The sequence below is a fragment of the Stegastes partitus genome, unplaced genomic scaffold, assembly GCF_000690725.1.
Source record: "Stegastes partitus isolate 25-593 unplaced genomic scaffold, Stegastes_partitus-1.0.2 Scaffold1555, whole genome shotgun sequence".
Classification (NCBI taxonomy): domain Eukaryota; kingdom Metazoa; phylum Chordata; class Actinopteri; family Pomacentridae; genus Stegastes; species Stegastes partitus.
Window position 1 is genome coordinate 129,160 of NW_007579286.1, and position 19,311 is coordinate 148,470.

Consider the following 19,311-nt stretch of genomic DNA (forward strand, 5'->3'; position numbering starts at 1 on the left):
TTTGGATTGATCGAGGATGCGTCCAGCCGCCTAGAGCCAACTCAGTGAGGTATTGCTTTTGCACAACGGTAAGAAAAAGTTCCTTTATTTTCTCACAACGATAAGAATCAAATGTCCCATCTGCGGGGTCCTTCTGCATTTACCACGAGGCTCGGAAGTGATTTAACGGCGTCAATATTCCCACTTTTCTTTATCTCGCAGGTGACCACAGCGATGCTTCAGCGGCATGTGCGCCTTCCCCTCTCCAAATCTTCCAGAGAGGATTTAATCGCCGCTCATCTTGAATAAGTCGAGAAGTCGTTGAAGATGAGTGCTCTGCAAACATTCTTGTTTTTTGTCCTCCTGCACCAGGTGAGGCGTGACATGATTGAATGCGAGGAGGCAAAATTAGGCTCAAATATGTCTGTGGCTGGAAAAAAAAAAACACAGCAAAGTGGAGGCAAAGTGGTTTTAATGAGGCTTCTGGGCTCTGACAAGGAATCGGTTTGTCTCTCACAAAGTTAAACGCTTCAGCTTCTTTGGTTTATATTTAAATATTTAGTTTTATTGTAGATCTGCTGTCCATCACACATGACCAAATGGAATACATTTCTGGCAGTGAAGCGCCACTTGGCACAGGGAGGAGCAGCACATTTGTTTGCCGACCACAGCTCCTCATTCAGGGATAAGCTTGTTTTAATGTTATCTGAATCTGCAGGCACTGAAATACTTTTTTTAATTTCAACAAACCAGATTTTTTTTTTCTTCTTCTTCACATTTCTTAAATGTTCCCTGAACACATTTCTAAATGTGCTGATTTAATTCTCAGCCTCATGAAAAAATATTTCACTGACAGAAATAATAGACTGCTGATTGCATTTCATTTTTCAGGACAAATTCCAGCTTTTGCCACCTTTTGCCATTATGTGTGTATTATTTCATATGCAGTTAATTAAAAGCATCTAAACTTCTTTTTCTTATTTAACACTTTCCAGGGACCTTCAGTTTTCTCATTAAAAAAAAAAAGAAAAGAAAAGAATTTACATAAATTCCTCATTATGCAAAATGCTTATTATAGCTGCTGTTTAATTAACTGAAAAATATGATTATTGTAGCTAAAAAATTAGAACAATTATTTATGGGCTATAAGCTCCTGCTGTGCAGGTTTACAAAGTTTATAGTTTATTCCTGCTGCAGAAACACAATCTGCTGTTTGATCTCGTGCACATTGGTGGTTAACGGTCATTATCATTTATTTTGCTTCCAGACGCGAGCAGGGTTTGACCTCCGTGTTGAACTCCAGACGTCTGTTATGTGTCACAGTAAGAACGAGGCCACAGTTTGACAAAAAGACGATTGAGAACAAAAGATGAAAATTGCAGAGCGACTAGATTTCCAGAGCTGGTGCCGTTCCTCCTCCTGCTTGATAACTTCTGCCATGATGACGTCCTTTTGAATGCACAGGAATTTATTTGGTATTTACCAGAGACTGATTGTGTTAAGCTTCTGGATGTAATCTTTCTCTGGTCTAATTCTGTTTTTTTATTACAATAAGCACTCCAAAGAAAGATCACGAGCTTTAGGGAAATATGAAGGTCTTATTTTTCCTCCACTCTTTGTGAACATCTGCTGGTGTTGTCCTCGGCTGGTCGTTGCGTGTTTTATCGTCATCATCCTTACTTTACACACTCTTGCCATGATCAGACCTGAGCAGAAAATGCCATGTGATTGAAGAAGTTCTTCACATCTGTGCTATCCTCAAAGAGGGCTTCTTTAAAGATAGCCTTGAACTGTGCAGCTGCAGCAGCAAAGTGCTGTCTGCCCGTCTGCTGCTGCTGCTGCTGCTGCTGCTGCTGTAATCAGCCCTGTGCCTGTTGGGAGCTGCGCCTCCAGAGAGAGAGAGAGGCAGACTGCCTCCCTGGAGAGCCTCTCTTTATATGCCTCAGTGGCTTCCCTCCCAGCAGACTCACCAGCGTCTAACTGGGGACATACTGGCACTTATCAATATTACCCCTCGTTCATAGGGGGGGAAATGCAAAACTACCAGGCTGATGCTCACTGAAAGCAAGTGCACCGAAATCTCTTGAACTGTGAGCACGCTGTCCTTAGCTTCAGAGACACTGGAAGCGTGCATTAGGATGACCTCGTACCATCCAGATTTGAAGCCAGGTTACCACCAGGGCTCCTCTGATCTGAAATCTTACATTCTTCTGAAAATCTTGTCTGAAGCCGAGGTTCAGTCGACCGAAGATGCCCAAACAAAAGCATGCTTCTCTTCCTCCAGCTCCTTATGCACACACTCAAACAAAAAAACACTCAGAACATGAATCAAGTGGTGAAATTGTAACCTCAGCCCCGGCATCTGTGCCGTACCCCAGGGACAAATAAGAGGGTCAAAGCCATCCTGAGAGAATCCATTCTTCCCCATGACATCTGCTGCAGTTATCCTCCGTGCAATGACAGCAGAACAATGTAGATGAAGATGAAACATATTTGAGAGCCTTGCTCTCTGCCTTCTCTCTCTCTGCCGGTGCTGCTCTGCCTCCATTCCACAGATTGCATGCAGTGAAAGTGGGTTTTTCAACTCTGCTTGGGATTAAGTGTGAGGAGACGTTGACAAAGTCTATTACGCCTTTGTAACTCATTGCCGGGGTAAGAGTTCTTTGGTAATACGACAAAGCACCTATGTGGCCCATGCCAAGCGGATCAGCGGCGGTGTTAAATGTATAGCTACCCTCTCTGTTGCAGAAAACGCCACCCAGGGCTGGACTGAGCAGCATCCTGATAGAAGGGTGTGACGCAGCGGAGAGACAAAGCTTAGCCGGTTACTCGTAAGCTGAACGCGTCTTGCGCTCGGAGTTCATCCCTGCAACTTTGATGTGCAGTGATTTAAGGGATTACAAGTCATTTCTCAGAGGATTTAGCGTTCGTTTTGCATTTATTTATTTATTTATTAGCATGTTGTTCGGTGATAATGGATCTGCTCGGCCGCTAACGAACAAAACGTCTTCGCAAGAAAGTCGGAGTTTGATGTGATTCAATTTCAGCCGGCCATGTTGGTGTAAAATTCTGCCAGAGGATTTTTTTTTTCTTTCTTTCTCCCCCCTCCGCCAGAGACAGTGATGCTCCATTCAAAGTCAAAAAGTGCTCTGGCAAGGACAACAGTTTTATCCCTGTCTTCATAACAAAACACAAATTCTACATAAATTCCCTCTCTAAGGGCTCTTTAACCCTTTTCCCCTTCCCCATGCTCAATTAGGTCTGCTTTTATTATTTATTTATTGTATATTTAAAGGCAACTAACACTGGGAAGTGTAATAAAATGTACAGTGGGGGGATTAGGAGCAGCTCTTTAATCTCACGCTTCTGATAATACTGCATGGGCTGATTGATTAGTTTTTCAGGAAGCTTATGTCAGAAAAACCTAATCCGTCTTTGGATTGTGCCAGCCTTGTAAGGTTTTCCGCGCTGCCACTTTATCATGGCGGCGAATTACAGAGCTGCTGGGCTGTGATAAGGTCCCCGTCTCTTTTACAGACCCCACCGCCCAACCCCCGGCACCCACACCCCCCTTTCCCTCTGGACAATAAAAAAAAAATTGTGTTTATATTCTTCACATCCCTGCTCTGCCTGGTCTTCACATCAACCTCTCCCAGGATTTGCCTTGTAAGAAAGAGGGAGGGAGAAAAAAAAAAAAGAGTGGAACTTAAGTCTTCAAAAAGCCACCAGAGAAATTGGGTGGAGAGAGGAGGGGGAAATATGAGAGGAAATGGCAGACCAGTGGAAATTCTATGGAAGTGATTAAACATGGATTGACAGAGTGAAGGGGGCCTTGTATGCATGCGCTGCCTTCCAGGAATCATTCTGGAGCTTACATGGTGCTGATGTGTATCTGTGCTCATATTGGGGTCACAATCTCTCCAGCCAGAAGGATTGACTAGATAATCCCTCATAAACAATACAGTCTGTGGCATTTGCAGTCCTCGGCCCGTGCCGTCGTCTCAGACCTCTGAAGGAAAGGTTGTCGTTGCTGCGGAGGGAAAACCCTTCAAATGCAGCCCGCGGCCGCTGCAGCTGCTGCTGACGGCGCTGAGCCCTGCAGCCTCTTCCTTTTCCAATCATCAATCATAATTGCGTGCGTACTGGCAATAAATCCATGATAAAGGTCCCGAAATGAAGAGAAAGATGCTCCGAGTGACGGATAGCTGTGACACCGTTGCCCTTTGCTTTGACAATAACCCTGATCTGGCGGCTGGATGGCCCATTAAGGACTTAAGTCAAACAATTATGAACGGCACGATTACTTTCCTGATTGCTGCTCGTGAACTGTTCAGGATGGAGGGAAGTGCTGAGCCTTCCTAGAGCGAGTCACGCCCCGTCTGGAGGTGCTAGTGCAGGAAATATTATTAATATGATGTTGAGTTTCCTGATCTTGGTCCACAGCTATGAATTTTTATGGGCGATGCGCAGCCCGAGGCGGTGTTTGATCTGGAGGCTCTGCTACCTTACAGCATTGTCATTACTGCTCCGCAGTGTCAGAAGCATTCAGCAGCAGCCTGTGATGCACAGCCGGGCTGTTTAGCAGCCCATTGTCTGCCGCTGCGCTGCAACAAAACAAAACGTGGCCATCAGGTCGTGTACAGCCAGTGTTTTGGTTGATGGAATACGATCTGCTGAATTTATTGTCTTTTTTTTTTTTCTTCTTTTCTTTTATTCCGTCAAATATTTTCATTCACAGACACAAAACTGTCATCACACAGAACCACGACGTGAACAGGCAAAGTTCCTGCGTCTGAACGCTTTGATATTTCCCCAAACACTCTGACACACAAAGTTCTTAATTACCACCCGGTTGGTTTCTTATAGAAGGCAATCACACGACATGTCAGAGCTCTGCAGAATGATTGACCTCTTTAATTAAAAGCGCATTCCTTTCCTGTAAAAGCCAAGGTGTGACAGCTTTAGAATAAGTACAATAAATCTCTTTTCTGATTATTCTCAGTTTTGCATTTCCTCCTCTGCCTCCGGGCTTTGAGGCCTTTCTTTCGCGGCTTGTCATTTCCAGCCCTAACAAAGCTCTGTCAGCTCCCCTCTGTCTTTGTATATTTCTTGTGAAGTACCTGTCTTCAGAGCTACTCAGAGAAAAAGGAAGCAGCGTCTTTCCAACTCTTGTTTCTTCTTCAAAGGGAGCTGTTTCTGTGAAATCAGCCGCTGCGCAATCTGCTTTGAGAATAGAAACATTTGCTCTGTCAAACTCAGCGGACGTATGTTTGAGCAAATCAAGCAGAAACGTTTCCTTTTTTTTATTATTTTTTTGAATAAAACACTCCTATCAATTTCTGCACAGATTTGACGAGAAGAAAACACAGAATTGAAGTTGTGTCTTCCTCTCTCTCTCTCTCTCTCTCACACAAAAGCTTAGTGAGAGAAACATTTAGATTACGTCTGCCTGAGATGAAAGCAGCAAAACTCCAACCGGAGCCCTGCAGTATTAATTTAAGAATAACATGCCATGCCTACTCAAGTATTAGCTAAAGAGTTTTACAAGCACATTTACCATTGTTGCACAAAAGTACGAGGTGTTAAAAACTGGTCAAGAGAATGATAATTACACTGAGTCCGATGTGCTTTGTGGTATTATCCTCTCCAATCCCTGCTATCAGACATACGGAGGTGTGCGGCAGGTGTCAGGAGCCAGCGCAGGAGTTGGCGCTTTGACCATGTAAGGGGATTATGAAACTGATGATGCGTTGAAAGGTAACGCCTGCCTAAAAGTGAAGTGTTCAGGGCTTTGCTGCTGTCATATGTGGCAGGTGCTGAGATAACGCGAGTATCCAGATTACCTGGAGGCTCGGCTCACGCTCCCTCTGTCTGTCTGTCTGTCTGTCTGTCTGTCTCTCTTCACTCCTGGTGGGATCTTTGTTAACACTCGACATCATCGCTGCATTTAAATTTCCCACACCGCCCTCACTAACATCCCATTTCCAACACCTCTGGCCTCCTGCAGTTAATTCACCCACTGAATAGGGGGAAGCACATTATTTGTAACTGTGATGATGAACCAAAGCCAATTCTGTTTATTTATTATTGATTTCCATGCCAGGTGATTAACTGTACGCAGGCAGCCACACAAAGCTTCCTCCTTTATTATTAGATGTGTTATTTTTGTCAGGAAAGTGTTCGTTTAAATCCAAGATCTGTGCAACCGTTGAAGCGATTTTACGGCTCTCTTCACTGTAAACAAATAAGTATTGTATTCTAGTTCAGTTTTCTAGAGCATATTATGTTGTTTTTATCCGACATCTTGTCATTTTGCAGAATGAGCTGTAAAAAGTACAAAAATAGAGAAAATATTCTGCAGACAAAATGACCCAACAGTTAATATTTAATATGCTCCCTTTTGACATTAATATAACTGTAAAAAATAATCCAATAATAAATCATAAAACACAAGCAGAGGCTGTTCTTGTTATTATAGGACCTGAGCAACCTGAGCTTTAATGCAGCCTCAGTAATCGCACAGCTTTTATAGAATTCATCACGTTTTTGAGCAAATATATTTAAAACAATGCTGCAGTTCAGCAAAGAAACCCATCAGGAATTTTAATTTGTATAAAATTCATACATTTTTAAAAACCTGAGCAAAATAAAAAAGTTAAAAAAGAAATGCATTTTTAACTTCAAATATGAATTTAAAAGCACACATTGAAGAACAACCCCTCTTCTCTTCTGTTCTGGTCTGGTTCATTGTTTTGCTTCATCAGGCAGCAACTTTGCTTCCTCTATGTAATGGCTTTTGGGTTTTCTTGGGAACATTTTCGACGCCTGATCGACTACCTCTGCAAACACGTCGCTAATGTTTTGTGTTGTCAGTAGATGTGACAGAAAGCAGACAACATGTCACCTTAACAGGGGCTTTATAGTTAAACAGTAGTTAAAGCAGCAGGCAGCTAATAAGACGTGCTACCTGGAGAACTTCTTGGTATGGATGCTGCAACAGGAGACTCTCATTAGAATCCAGCACAGCGTGTCAGCAAGGTCGGAGCTAGCCGAGCTATAATTTCCTGTAATTTGTTCACTTTATTAGGGTTCGCTGACGCACGTTTCCACTCGTCTGTATAGGCAGCGTATGAGTCGGGGCTCTTCAGCATATTGCTTCCTGTAGGGGAAACGCTGTGTGATGATACGGACCGCTTCAGCACGAGGACTCGTGCAAACATCAATACCGACAGAAGTCTGTCAGTGTCCAAAAGAGATGAGGCGGGCTTTGTCTCAGCTGGTGTCAGCTCAGTGGCAGAGCAGAAGAGAGGACGGTGTGATTGAGCAGGGAAAGAGCACTGACACTATAAACATGACTAATGGCTCACATCATATGATTTATGTTCGCCACAGGAGGCTTCTGTAGCGTGCTATAATTTATGCTAATCATAGGTTGTGAGCAGCCCCGAGTGACATCATGAGCGCTCAGATAATATTTCGCCACAACACGTGTGTACAAACAGCGCTCCTATTTAGCCATATATACATTTAAATACTATAATATTTAACAGGATGGTATTTATAAGCCTCAGCAGTGGTGTGGTTTTCACCTTGAGTGACCAGATTGTGGTCCTGGAGACTCGGATGAAGCGGGACGGAGCCTGAAGGCGGCTCTTTGGCAGGTGTTGTCTGTCTGTGGGCAGATTTTGTCAGCGTGATGGAGTCACAACATGCAGCCGTGAAACTGCAGGTGTGCAGCTGAGATCAACACGAAGACAGAGTTTGGAGATGGGCGTGGTCCGATGCACGACGACTGAGCAGGTCGCTCATGGAGTCATATTGTACACGACTCGGTGCTCTTGGGATCAGAATTACGTTGAGGCCGGCGTCATCCCATCGTGAGAAGCTTTCTCGTTGCATTACTTTGAGAAGATAATAAGACTTTGACTGGATAGGAACTCTGCATATGTCTAATGTGCTGAAGGGGAATGTGGGCATGCGTTAGTCTGTATTCACACCTGGCTGTGGGGTAAATAGAGCGTCTTGCCCAAGGACACAGCAGCAGGATAAATGCTTGTTGGATCCTAAAACATAAAAACCAACCTCTGATAATGTAGCAATTTATTTTTAAATATTTTAAACATTTTTTTTACAATTATTAATTTAAAGCACTGCATAAACATTTATTAAATGATTTAAAACAAATTACTTAAAAAAAATATTAATAAGCTATTAATAAGTCGTCACACTGCATTGACTCACATCTATATTATAATGTGCTGTAAACCATTTATTAAATATTAGGAGCTCTTATGCATGCTAAAGCTAAAGCTGTAGCCTATGTGCTTTTTATTTATGAGGACGCGTCTACCTGTGGGACAAGCAGCTCATTACAGACACACTGCATGACTTGCTGCTGTTTTCCCCCCACACAAGCGCTAGCTCTCAATTTCTAATATTTCCATAAGCCGGTTTGATTTTTTGGGCTTTAGTTCCACTGCATTAAACAGTGTACACCTAATGAAGGGCTGGTAATGTGTTTTTATGCAGCTGGATGCCTGCTCTATTGTGCTGCTGCTGCTGTGGGACAAGAGGAACAAATCTGTACATCCAGCTTCTTCCTGCATCGTTTTGGTTTAAAAATAAAAAAGTGAAGCAAGAAATCAAATTCTCACACTAATTATTCAGCGCGTACGCATCGAGTCGAGCCAAGTTTCATGCTAACAGCTTGCATTCTTAATAACTGAATTTTTTTTAATCGCTCACTCGTCCTCACCTCTCCACCTGAGCAGCTTGACAGCACACCTTCAGCGATCGCACCGCGATGCTCCTGAGGTGTTCAGAGCATCAGTGGTGAAAGGTAGAGGCGATATCCTGCCGAGATACAAAACTGGTGTTAGTGCTGGAATTATAGAAATGAAAACATCAGACGTGTGTGTGTTCTTCTGCTCGTCATCGACCTCGCTGCTCGTCATCGACACGTGTGTGAAACGTCTAGACAGTCAGGTGGTAGATGTATCGCCGTGGAGACAGGAGTGGTTTCCAGGACCTTGTATGACCATCACATGACCGCATATAAACACCAGCAAGTCATATATTTTCTCGGTTCAAAGGGTAGTAATGAGAGGGCTCGTTAGCTCATTAGCTTCAAGTGTGCAGATGACAAATGAAGCCACAAATTCAAAACGTGATCCATATTATTGTCTCATGCAGGAGAGTTATGATTCCAGAAGTTGTAGTCTGTCTCGTTCTCGCACAGATCAGGTGGTAATGGCCTAAAGGATTATACTGGAGGGTTGTAGATATGCTACATGCACACACACACACACACACACACACTGAGCGTAGCCTTCTGTGATTGGTAAGGTGCCCCCGGTGTGGATTTGCTGTTGCGATCCACCACAGCGCTGAAGCACCTGCCATGTGTTTCCCTGGATGGCCTCTGATTAAAAGTGATGGCTTTGGAGCGTGAGGCTGTTCCAGCGTTCAGAGCACCAATCTATTCTTCAGCTGAATGTAGACTCTCACTCTGGGCCGCCTAAGCGCCTCCAGGGCCTTCTCTCCTGGAACCGGCTCTGGGTGTGAATCATTACAAATGATATGCCCTGTAACATCACGGGGAAGATGGCTGAGGAAGGACGTGGGGCAGGGGATTGCGGGCTGAGAATGGTTTTAATGCGAATGGAGCCACTTGTCATGTCGGGATGTTTGAAAGCGAGCGGCTGCAGTCAATCCTGCTCTGCAACAATCTGCGGTCTAATGCTAGCGGCGCGGGCCGGGCGGCTCCAGCGTGACAGGTGTTGTGCTGCGACGGGAAAGTGTTACGGAAGGCGGTGGCGAAGGCGGTGCAATTTTCATGGGGTGTCCAGATTTTTACTACGTAGAAGCGCATCAAGTTAATGAAGCTTCAGACACAGAAAATTAGCAGAGAAATGAATTGCACCACCAAAGTGAGGTCAATTTGCACAGATAAATCCATGAAGAACAGTGGAGTGCATCATTGGAACTGCTCTGCTTGCACTGATGAGCAGGTTAATTGCCCATTTTGTTTATTGTGAGAAAGATGCCTGAAACCAATTTTCCCCAGACGCATATCCCGGCCTTATGTGCTGGAAAAAAACAAAAAAAGGAAAAAGAAAAAGCAACTCTGGAAAATTCAAAAACAGAATATTTTAACTCCCCGAAACAGGGAACTTGTAAATGAAGATGACGCAAAGGCATTGTTTTCATTTCCAGGACATAAAAAAATGATGAAAAAGACACAGAGAGGCAGATCTCAGATCAGGAGCGGGGGCCACGCTGTCAGCCGTGCGAGCTTGAGAGAGATTTCCATGGCCACCATCAAAACAACACTGTAGCCTTGCCTGCGGCCCAGAACCCATCACAGCCGAGCACAATGTCGCCGGCTTCTCACTGCAAATGCATTTTAACGGCATCTCTTCAGATGATCCAGAAGCCAGATGTCACTGGCTTCTTAATAACTTTCTAGAGGCTAGTTCTGGTCACTGTGGCAATTACCTTTATGTCAGGCCCCTAAAAGATATGTCTACCCACGGGACAAGCAGGCAGCCAGCTCCATAATGCTCATTACAGATGAATGTGGAGGCTGATTCATTCTGACTGGCTGTGTGGCTCCCTGCTGCTCAGGCCGCTGTCACTGTCTGACTGTCACCAGGTCCTCGGCATCGTATTGATTGGCTCAGCGTTAAATCAAACACATCATTGGACTACATGTTTTATTTATCTTGTCTTTTGTTAAAAAACATAATTGGGGTGCAAAAGATGAAGTTTATATAATTTATCTATATGAAATACGTCACTTCACAGCCCTAAATTAGATTTAATGCAACGCTACCTGCTTTTCTTCAGCAGCAATTTGCAAAAAAATACTCCAGAAGTAAAGTAGACCCTTTTGCAGTAACAATAACTTTCAGCTAATTGGACGACGAGTTAAAGCAGACGACACATGAAGTCGTATGGCGGTTACACTGAGCACAACGATGGCTGTACAGTCACACAAACGGCTGGATGCTGTGGAGCATGTGCAGTTCACTGACTCCAGCATCCTCCTCTGACATGAGTCTGTCTCTGGCAGCGACACCAGAAGGAGTTTCCTCCTTTTTTATGTTAAAATATGTGATTCAAATGATGCAAACCTGTGATTTCCTATAAACTGTTTTTAAGGCACAAACTGGTGTTGATGAATAAAACATGACTCCATACATCAGCTTATTAATATTTTAACATGTGCACAACAAAAACTATATTTTTATTCTTTGAAGGACAAACAGAGCATCTAAATGACCTCAGATGTGTTTTCTTTGCTGGGATGTCTTGTTATTATCAGATGACATCAACACTGAGGATAAATCAGTGCTGATGCTGTGCTGATAATTCTGAGCCTGTTTATGAATCTTATCTAATATTGGCGACGCTGGAACAAAGTTTTTTTTATTAACCAGCTCTTTAAAACCATTTCGGTTCATTAATGCTTCATTTAAGTCGTCCAGTAGTCAGTACCTCATTTGAATTTAACTGCAGGTGTAAAATCTGTGAACTAAACCCTCCAGAAACCCTCACGGTGGAAAAAGAGATGCAGCGTCTACGATGCATAAAAGCTTGTGTTTACCAGACTTCCCTTTTTCTTTTTTTTTTATTTCTCTCACGCTGGTGGATGTCCATTAGAATTACTGACAGACAGCACAGCGCCTCCGCCTGCACGGTGACTCTTTTACGGGGCGTTTAAATCACCGACTGTTGTGGCGCATGAGTGTAAAATCTCTGCCGGGGCTCGTGAGGTTCACGCACCTCCAAGTGTTTTCATGTACAGGAAAAGGAAGAGGCTAAACCACACAGACAGATATCCGCAGCGTTAGCCGTTGAAACGAGCTCTGGTGTTTTCAGCTCCATAAGTCTGCAGTTATTATCATAATAATGTCTTGTTTCAAGTCGCCCTGAAATGCCTCTAGCACGGCAGCACCGATTAAGAAATCTTAATTAAGCTTTTGTAGATTCTCCTTCATCAGACCTTGCCTCTTTTTGTACAAAAAAANAGTCTGTTTTTAAGAGACACCACTTCCGCCTAAATGAACAAGGTGTGTGTGTGTGTGTGTGTGTGTGTGTGTGTGTGTGTGTGTGTGTGTGTGTGTAGCAGGGAGAAAGCAAGACAGAAGGAAACCAAAGCCTATGTGTCAGTGCGAGCTTTCAAGTTCCCAGTGCTTCATCTCTCTCGGGGCATTTAAGTATTAGATATCCCTCTGCTGATCCTCTTGTTGTCACAGCAATTTCCCCAGTTGCTCATCATACTTAAACTCCTCTCTCATTTCCATTATAATCATCCTATACAACGCTCACCTGAGATTTTTTACTGAAAGACAATTTGGTTTCACCTCTGAAGCTGCACAGCTTGACACCGAATGTGTAACGGATATAACAGTTTGAGCCGGTGAGAAGAAAAGTGCCACGTCTTCGCGGCGCACAGCGGTGAGGAAACGGTCCTGTTGGGAGCCCGCAGATCTTCTGTTGAGCAGCGGCTGTTATTGTGATGTGTAAGAGTCAAATCAAATTAACAGCTGAGCTCACGCGAGGTATTACTAAGTGGCAACATCAGTGGGGAATAATGCCGCTGGAATTGGTTGATTAAATGACTGTGGATGTGATGAAGAACACAGAGGAGCGTTATTGCAGCGTTGCCTCATTCATTCATGTTTACAGGGAGCAACTGTCTTAATTAAGCATTGTGAGGGCTGATAGATGGGCCGGGCTCACTGTCCGTGGGAGACGCATTGATTTCACATTGCATACCCAGATAGTCTCCGCTTTAGGTATTAAAGTGTTGCTGTGGTCGCAGCAGCAGCAGCAGCAGCAGCAGCAGCAGCAGCAGCCCTGTAGTTGTGAGACACACAGTTGCACAGCAGATGTATGAAGCCTCTTTACGTGTCACATGCGAAGCTTTATAAGTGTGTGACTGTGACAAAACAAATGGTGGCAGACAGACCCAGTTTGTTAGCTTTGTACACATGTGCCTCAGTTAGGCTTACAGCGAAATTATAATTAGTCTGGAAGTAGTGCGCAGCAGCATCTCAGTGAGAATTCAAACAGCCGCTGCTGTGTACTTTCAACATCTGCTTCTCTCAGTGATCCCTACAACCGGGCCTGGGGAAAGCCGGCACTACTAATTACTAATAAAACTAGCTAAGCTTATTTCTGTGAATTATTAAAGCTTTATCTGAAGTGGACCAGGAATCGCTCCTGAAGCTAAACGGCTTTGAGGTACGAGGAGGGATCACAGTTCATTGCTGCGTCTGGATTAGCACTTAGCACTATACTTAGCATAGTTTAGCACGCTGCTATAGAGGACGCTTTTATTGTCGGGCGCCATTACACGCCAAAGTTCAAACACACACAAGTGCACGTCTGATCTGAGACCAGCTGGTAAACCCAGAGGATTTTCACCACGTTGTAATCTGAACTTTAAATATTAAAAGCATCACGCCAACATGTTTATTAGTGCGTCTGTGTGGAGTTTAGTCACATATAAATCACATACAAGAGAAGGAAACGACTTCAGAGCAACCGTTTCTCTTTCATCCTGGTTATCAGGATGCCTGAGGAACACGTTCACAACAATGTCTGTGTAGCTTTTTTTTAATTAGTAGGAAGAAGTTCCAAAGAAGAAATAGTGTTTATGGATTATATGGAGAAGCAACTGTGGAAATTAGATTTTTTTTAATGCTAACATCCATCAGTTTAGTGAAATTTCAATCAATCTATTTCAAAACAAACCTACATGGCCAGAGACTGTTGAGGAAAAGTAAGAATTGTCATTTATATTTTATCTATATACGTAAAGACAGTTTCTAAGTTGATGACTCAGTTATGTGCTGAACCACCATCATTCTGAACGCCAGGTTTTAGGTTGACAAACATTTAATTAATCAAGTTGCTCCAACTCCATTATCTCCACTTGTTTTTATTCATTTAACAACTTTTTTTTTTTCTGACTGCAGTATTTAAATCTCGAAAACGACCAATTAGAGTTTAAATTATGCTCAATATCAAGTTGATGCAATTACCAGTGTTATTAAATCAGCCCAACTCCCTGAAATTAGGTTTGCAACTTAAAGCTTTTATGCATCTAAGTGTTGGGAATGTTTCCCCTGAAGCAGCGACATCCAGATCACCACATACAGGACGTTAGGTCCGATTGCTTTTCCATGTCAGAGGATTTCAGTGTTATTGAAGCTACAACCGCTGTGCTCCATTTGTGAGCCGCTCACAGGAGCTCGCTCAGTTTTGAGACTCTATTGATTGTGCTGCTGTTTGATGGCTGCAAACTGTTTTAATAAAGTCAAAGAAAAGGAATAAAAAGTGTCCGGTCAGCATGAGGCAGCGACGCCTCATAATAGAGTCGGAGGATGTGTGAGCCGTTAATGCTTTGATGCTGAAGGAGACGGAGCTGAGCTCCAGCTGGGCCTGCTTAAGATGTCAGGAGGCAGAGTTTAGCTCCGGTGGGCTCCGGCACAGTTTAACCCCTGGATATCGATAACACTCGTCTAGTTAACACAGAGTTAACCCCGCAGCCGATTAGCTCAGCTTAGCATAAAGACTTGAAACAGGGAGGACGAGGCCTTCACTGGAGGCAGCATGCTGAGCTTATAGAGGTTCAGATTGTATTTAGACCTGCCCAGGCTGGATAGTTAGTGATGCTAAGCTAAGCTAACCATCTGCTGGTGTTACTGAGCTTCTCATCTCTCAGTAACAAAACGTATATCTGCTTTTTTTTCCTGTGAAGAACCCTCATTCATTTTAATGCCCTGTACAGGTATTTGACAAACTTAGCGTCTGCATTTGTGTTGTAGGTGTGATACAATAAAATCTATTAGTGGTTTTGAGAAGCAGTTAAATCAGCTGAATAATTCTGTTCAAAGCATTTACGGGTCTCAGGGATGGACGCTGGAATCAAACCTTATCATTTTGATTCTTCAGTTTTAAATTTGGATTTTTGTTTTTTAATTGTTTTCCAACAATCCAATAAATGAACTTTTCTAAACCATGTCCTGGCTGCCCTGAACTTTTTATTTTCTATAAACGGTCCCATTTCCAAGGACTGAGCCTCCGTTAGTCGTCTGATTGAAGTGCTTTTTGTCAAGCTTTAGTTTACCAAATATATATTTTCTCCAAGGATACCTTTGCAGTAATTCAGCATTTCTTAAAGTAAATCCAACAGCTGCTGTTATAAGTGGTGACTCTTGGTTTTGTGTTTTTTCTCCATCCTTCGTGCTCAGTTGCTGCTGTGGCCATTTTACAGAGCAGGAACTGAGCTGGCTGTCAGTGTGGGAACGGCGGTTATTTGTTGTAATGATGTTTTCTGCTAGAACTGTTCAGATATCACAACATCTACTAATATGTCTTATTATTTACTACAGCGATGAAATGCATTGCTGTTTCAGTGTGTGTTAGTCATTTCCTTGGACCAGTCAGTAAGAAACTTAAAGAATAACTGAGGTGTTGTAATTATTGTGCCACATTAATTAATTTTGCGTTTCTGTCTGCCTGTGCTCTGCTCCCATAAAGGTCACATGCAGGAAAGTGCACGGAGGCGCCACGGAGCTCATAGAGTGGAGGGACAGCGGTAATGAACACAAGATGTCTCCCACGGGGGCCAGTCCACGGATCCTCAACCCCCTGCGTTTGTTTGCCAAGGGCTCCCCCGAGTTCAAGAGCAACATAAGGGAGATGACATATTTACAGAACATGGAGGACTTTTGGGACTGGTTATCTAACCAGACAGATGTTCAGGGCGCACAGGCCAGAACTAAACGCAGACCCATCGTCAAGACCGGCAAGTTCAAAAAGATGTTTGGGTGGGGGGACTTCCACTCCAACATCAAGACGGTCAAACTCAACCTGCTGATCACGGGCAAGATCGTGGACCACGGGAACGGCACGTTTAGCGTTTACTTCCGCCACAACTCCACGGGCCTGGGGAACGTGTCGGTCAGCCTGGTGCCGCCCTCCAAGGTGGTGGAGTTTGAGATCGCCCAGCAGTCCACACTGGAGACCAAAGACACCAAATCGTTCAACTGTCGCATCGAGTACGAGAAGACGGACCGCAACAAGAAGACGGCGCTGTGCGGCTTTGACCCGTCCAAGGTGTGCTACCAGGAGCAGACGCAGAGCCACGTGTCATGGCTGTGCTCGAAACCCTTCAAAGTCATATGCATCTATATAGCCTTTTACAGTGTAGACTATAAACTGGTGCAGAAGGTTTGCCCCGACTACAACTACCACAGCGACACACCGTACTCCTCCACCGGATGACCTAGCAGTCGTTAGCACACGTCCGCCTTTTGTTTTGTCTTTAAGTAACGTAAATGTCACGCTCTTAACTCCTCGTCCCCAAACACCTAAATACCTGCTGAGAGCACAGCTGACAAAGGGACACACACTGGAGGCAACACTTTTGTATTTGCTGCACGACGATACCGATTTACCAGTTCAGGTAGTTAGGTGTCCAGGGACTGGGTTTTAGGAGTTGACTTGGGATTCGGAGGAAGCTACCAACCCTGGGTGAATCCCCCCACCTCACAACAGCACATGTTCTCCGTACAGCCCTGGTATAATTAGTATGTTATCCAGATGTTTCCTTAAAGGCTAGGCCACAGGCAAGGAGCCTCCCCAGCTGGAAGTGCACAGCAGACTTCTGCAAGCGCTGCACCGATGCTAACGCTCTCCAACCATTTCCTCACCTTGTTTAAACAGTTCTGGGATGAAGCATGACGAGACGATGAATCGTGTTAATAATTACAATAGCCAAACATTTGAACAGTTATTCAGCAGAGCATAAAATTAAAGATTTCCCACTTGGAGCGTCACCACGTTTTAACAGATAAAAATGATCCGTTCATTGTCTTTGAAGTGGAGCTGACATCCATCTGTACCTGTTAGCACAACGCAGACAGGACAGCGTCTATTATTTCTGATTAGTTTGATCAATGGGCATTTCTTCAACAATTAATAAGGACTTGCATCCAATATTTTATCTCTGTTATCTTTCTCTTGTAGGGACTGAAACAAAGCCAAGTGATTGATTCAACCTAATTTAAAGTGCCCGCGACAAAATAAATTGATCCGACAAATCTGAAGCGAAAGAAACCCGAGAGCGTGCTCGTAAATTATTCCCCACACACACATATGTAGGTACCCATCCATGCACACCGTGGCTGCTGCCTTGTTTGTTCCTTAGAATGTGTTGGTTTTCTGCTACAATCATCATAAGGCATGTGTATGCTAAACCACTCTGAAATCCAACATCTGTGTTTGCAGGATGCACTTTGAGGCATCAGCCTGCCGAGCGAGCCCCGCAGTGGATTAATGTGTCAGGAGAGGTGGGGAGGGGGAAGCAATAATTGCAGGACAGGTGGATTTAGTGAGTCTGGCAGACAATTATCAGCACTTTGTCATGGTCCCGCCACCAGCCCTGACATTACCTGTCTTTAATAGGCTTTAATTAGCCTGGGAAATTTCATTTACCAAGAGTGGAGAAACTGAAGGAGAGAGAGCGAGAAAAAAAAAAAAGGCAAAAGTACAGAATCCTTCTGCAATTTTAATGAGAAGAGGGACTAAATTTGAAATATCAGACATTTCCCAAATGTACAGCAGGCTTAAGTTGACTGACTTTTGTGTAAAAGTGGATAACATCCAGCCTGGTAGTACACGGTGTAATGTGCTTTGACTTAGCAATCACTAAAAGTGTTGAAAAGGTTTCGCTGACGACTGTCTACACATTAAACGCCGTCGGTTGTGTTGTTTGCACATATCCAGGGACGTGGCAATCCTTCCTGTCAGTGTTATTTTACCTGTTGTATCTCACGTCTTTCCCCATCAGCTGTAAATGATCCTGTCACCTTCTACACGTGGAGTCAGGTGTATGATAAGGAACCAGACCAGAGTTGATCTATGTTAATGTTTTAGTTCTGCTCCTTTGTGCAAATGCTGTGTATTAACGTGTAACTCTAAAACTAAACGTGTTTAATTATGGCTTCAGAGTAAATGATGTCAGTTTATTCTAATTTTTTTTCCAGAGAAATATATCAATGAGTATGCTGTTCCTTATTTTTTGGTGTTTGTTCAGAAATATCATGTAGATAAATGTCATATTTATTGCTTCTAGTCATAGATTGCTTTGATTTCCATTCTTGTAGTTGCAGGTTGCACCTCCTCTGATTTTCTGCTTGCCTAATCTTGTTTGAACAGTTTCCCCTGTAAAATAGGCATAAGAGCACTTCTGTGTGTATAGTGTAATTACAGATGTTAATTTTGGAACATTTGATTTCATAGGGAGTTCATTTTGTTAAAATGTACCTGTAAAGATCAATTTAGGTTTTTATGGCATTAAACCTTATTTGAACTTGGCTCACAGCACATTGTCACACTGATTCAGCTCCAGACTGCTGCTGCTCGCACTTGTCTCGTTTCATTCCTGAAAGGACGTCTCAACAGGATAAACACAGCATTTTAAGAGGTACATTTCAGTGTAGCTTTTTAATGGGCAATAAATCTGTGTCCACAGGCGTGGATGATACCAGAGGTACACCTTAGGGAGCACATCCATTTTGCGGTGGCCATCAGGGACAGGGGTCTTTTCATTCGCTTCCATTACTCTTATCTGATCAGGGTGAGGCACCTACTCCTTCGGCATCAAGTCACACCGGCTCTCCCGCTGCACACATCCAAATCCCTGGAAAACTATGAGGAATGCCAACATTCATTTCACTCTCCATCGTTCACTGGTGATTATTAGACAGCCCAGTGATAAATAACGTTCACTCTGTGAGCCGCTGGACCACGTCGCACCGCGATCTGTCAATTAGCAGCAATAATTTACACACGTATGTCAATTCCTATAATACATTTAGAAAAGCTGCATTTATCTCTGCAGGAAACGTCCAGTTTTAGGGAGTGAAGTCCTCGTGTTCAAACTACAGCAATAATACTGAGTGACCTTTATTTCAGAGCAGCGCAGCTAATTTCCTTTATCATCAGCAGTAAACGGGAGGTTTTGTTGCCTCTTCAGTGTCATTGTCCACTGCGTTTTTCCTACAATCCAAATGGCAGGAGAAATTTTCAATTTTGACAATGCCACTGCAGGCATCGTCTCTTTCAAGCGTTGCGGTTAGTGGAGGAAAGCGAAGGAGGAAGATAAAAGGTTGGAGAGGCGTCCTGAAGCAGAGATGGTATCGGGGCTTTTCCTAGGATCTGTGCTGAGAGGGGCGGACGAGGATCAGCAAGCCGCTGATGAAGACGTCTCTTCCAGCAGGAAAGAATGGCCTCACATTCACTTTAATTAGA

The 19,311-nt window shown here is 43.6% G+C and overlaps 1 protein-coding gene across 1 annotated transcript; it reads left to right on the top strand.

Moving 5' to 3' along the window:
• The first annotated feature begins 212 nt into the window (after window positions 1-212).
• Window positions 213-18,375, top strand: nxph2a (neurexophilin 2a). The gene is made up of 2 exons (XM_008300518.1): window positions 213-351; window positions 15,535-18,375. The coding sequence occupies exons 1-2, from the start codon at window positions 307-309 to the stop codon at window positions 16,279-16,281; spliced, it is 792 nt and encodes a 263-aa protein (XP_008298740.1). The 5' UTR covers window positions 213-306; the 3' UTR covers window positions 16,282-18,375.
• The last annotated feature ends 936 nt before the right edge of the window (window positions 18,376-19,311 follow it).

Coding starts and splice junctions, on each gene's coding strand:
- nxph2a (XM_008300518.1), top strand. CDS start 307: ATGAGTGCTCTGCAAACATTCTTGTTTTTTGTCCTCCTGCACCAG. Junction 352..15,534: donor TTTTTGTCCTCCTGCACCAG/GTGAGGCGTGAC, acceptor GCTCCCATAAAG/GTCACATGCAGGAAAGTGCA.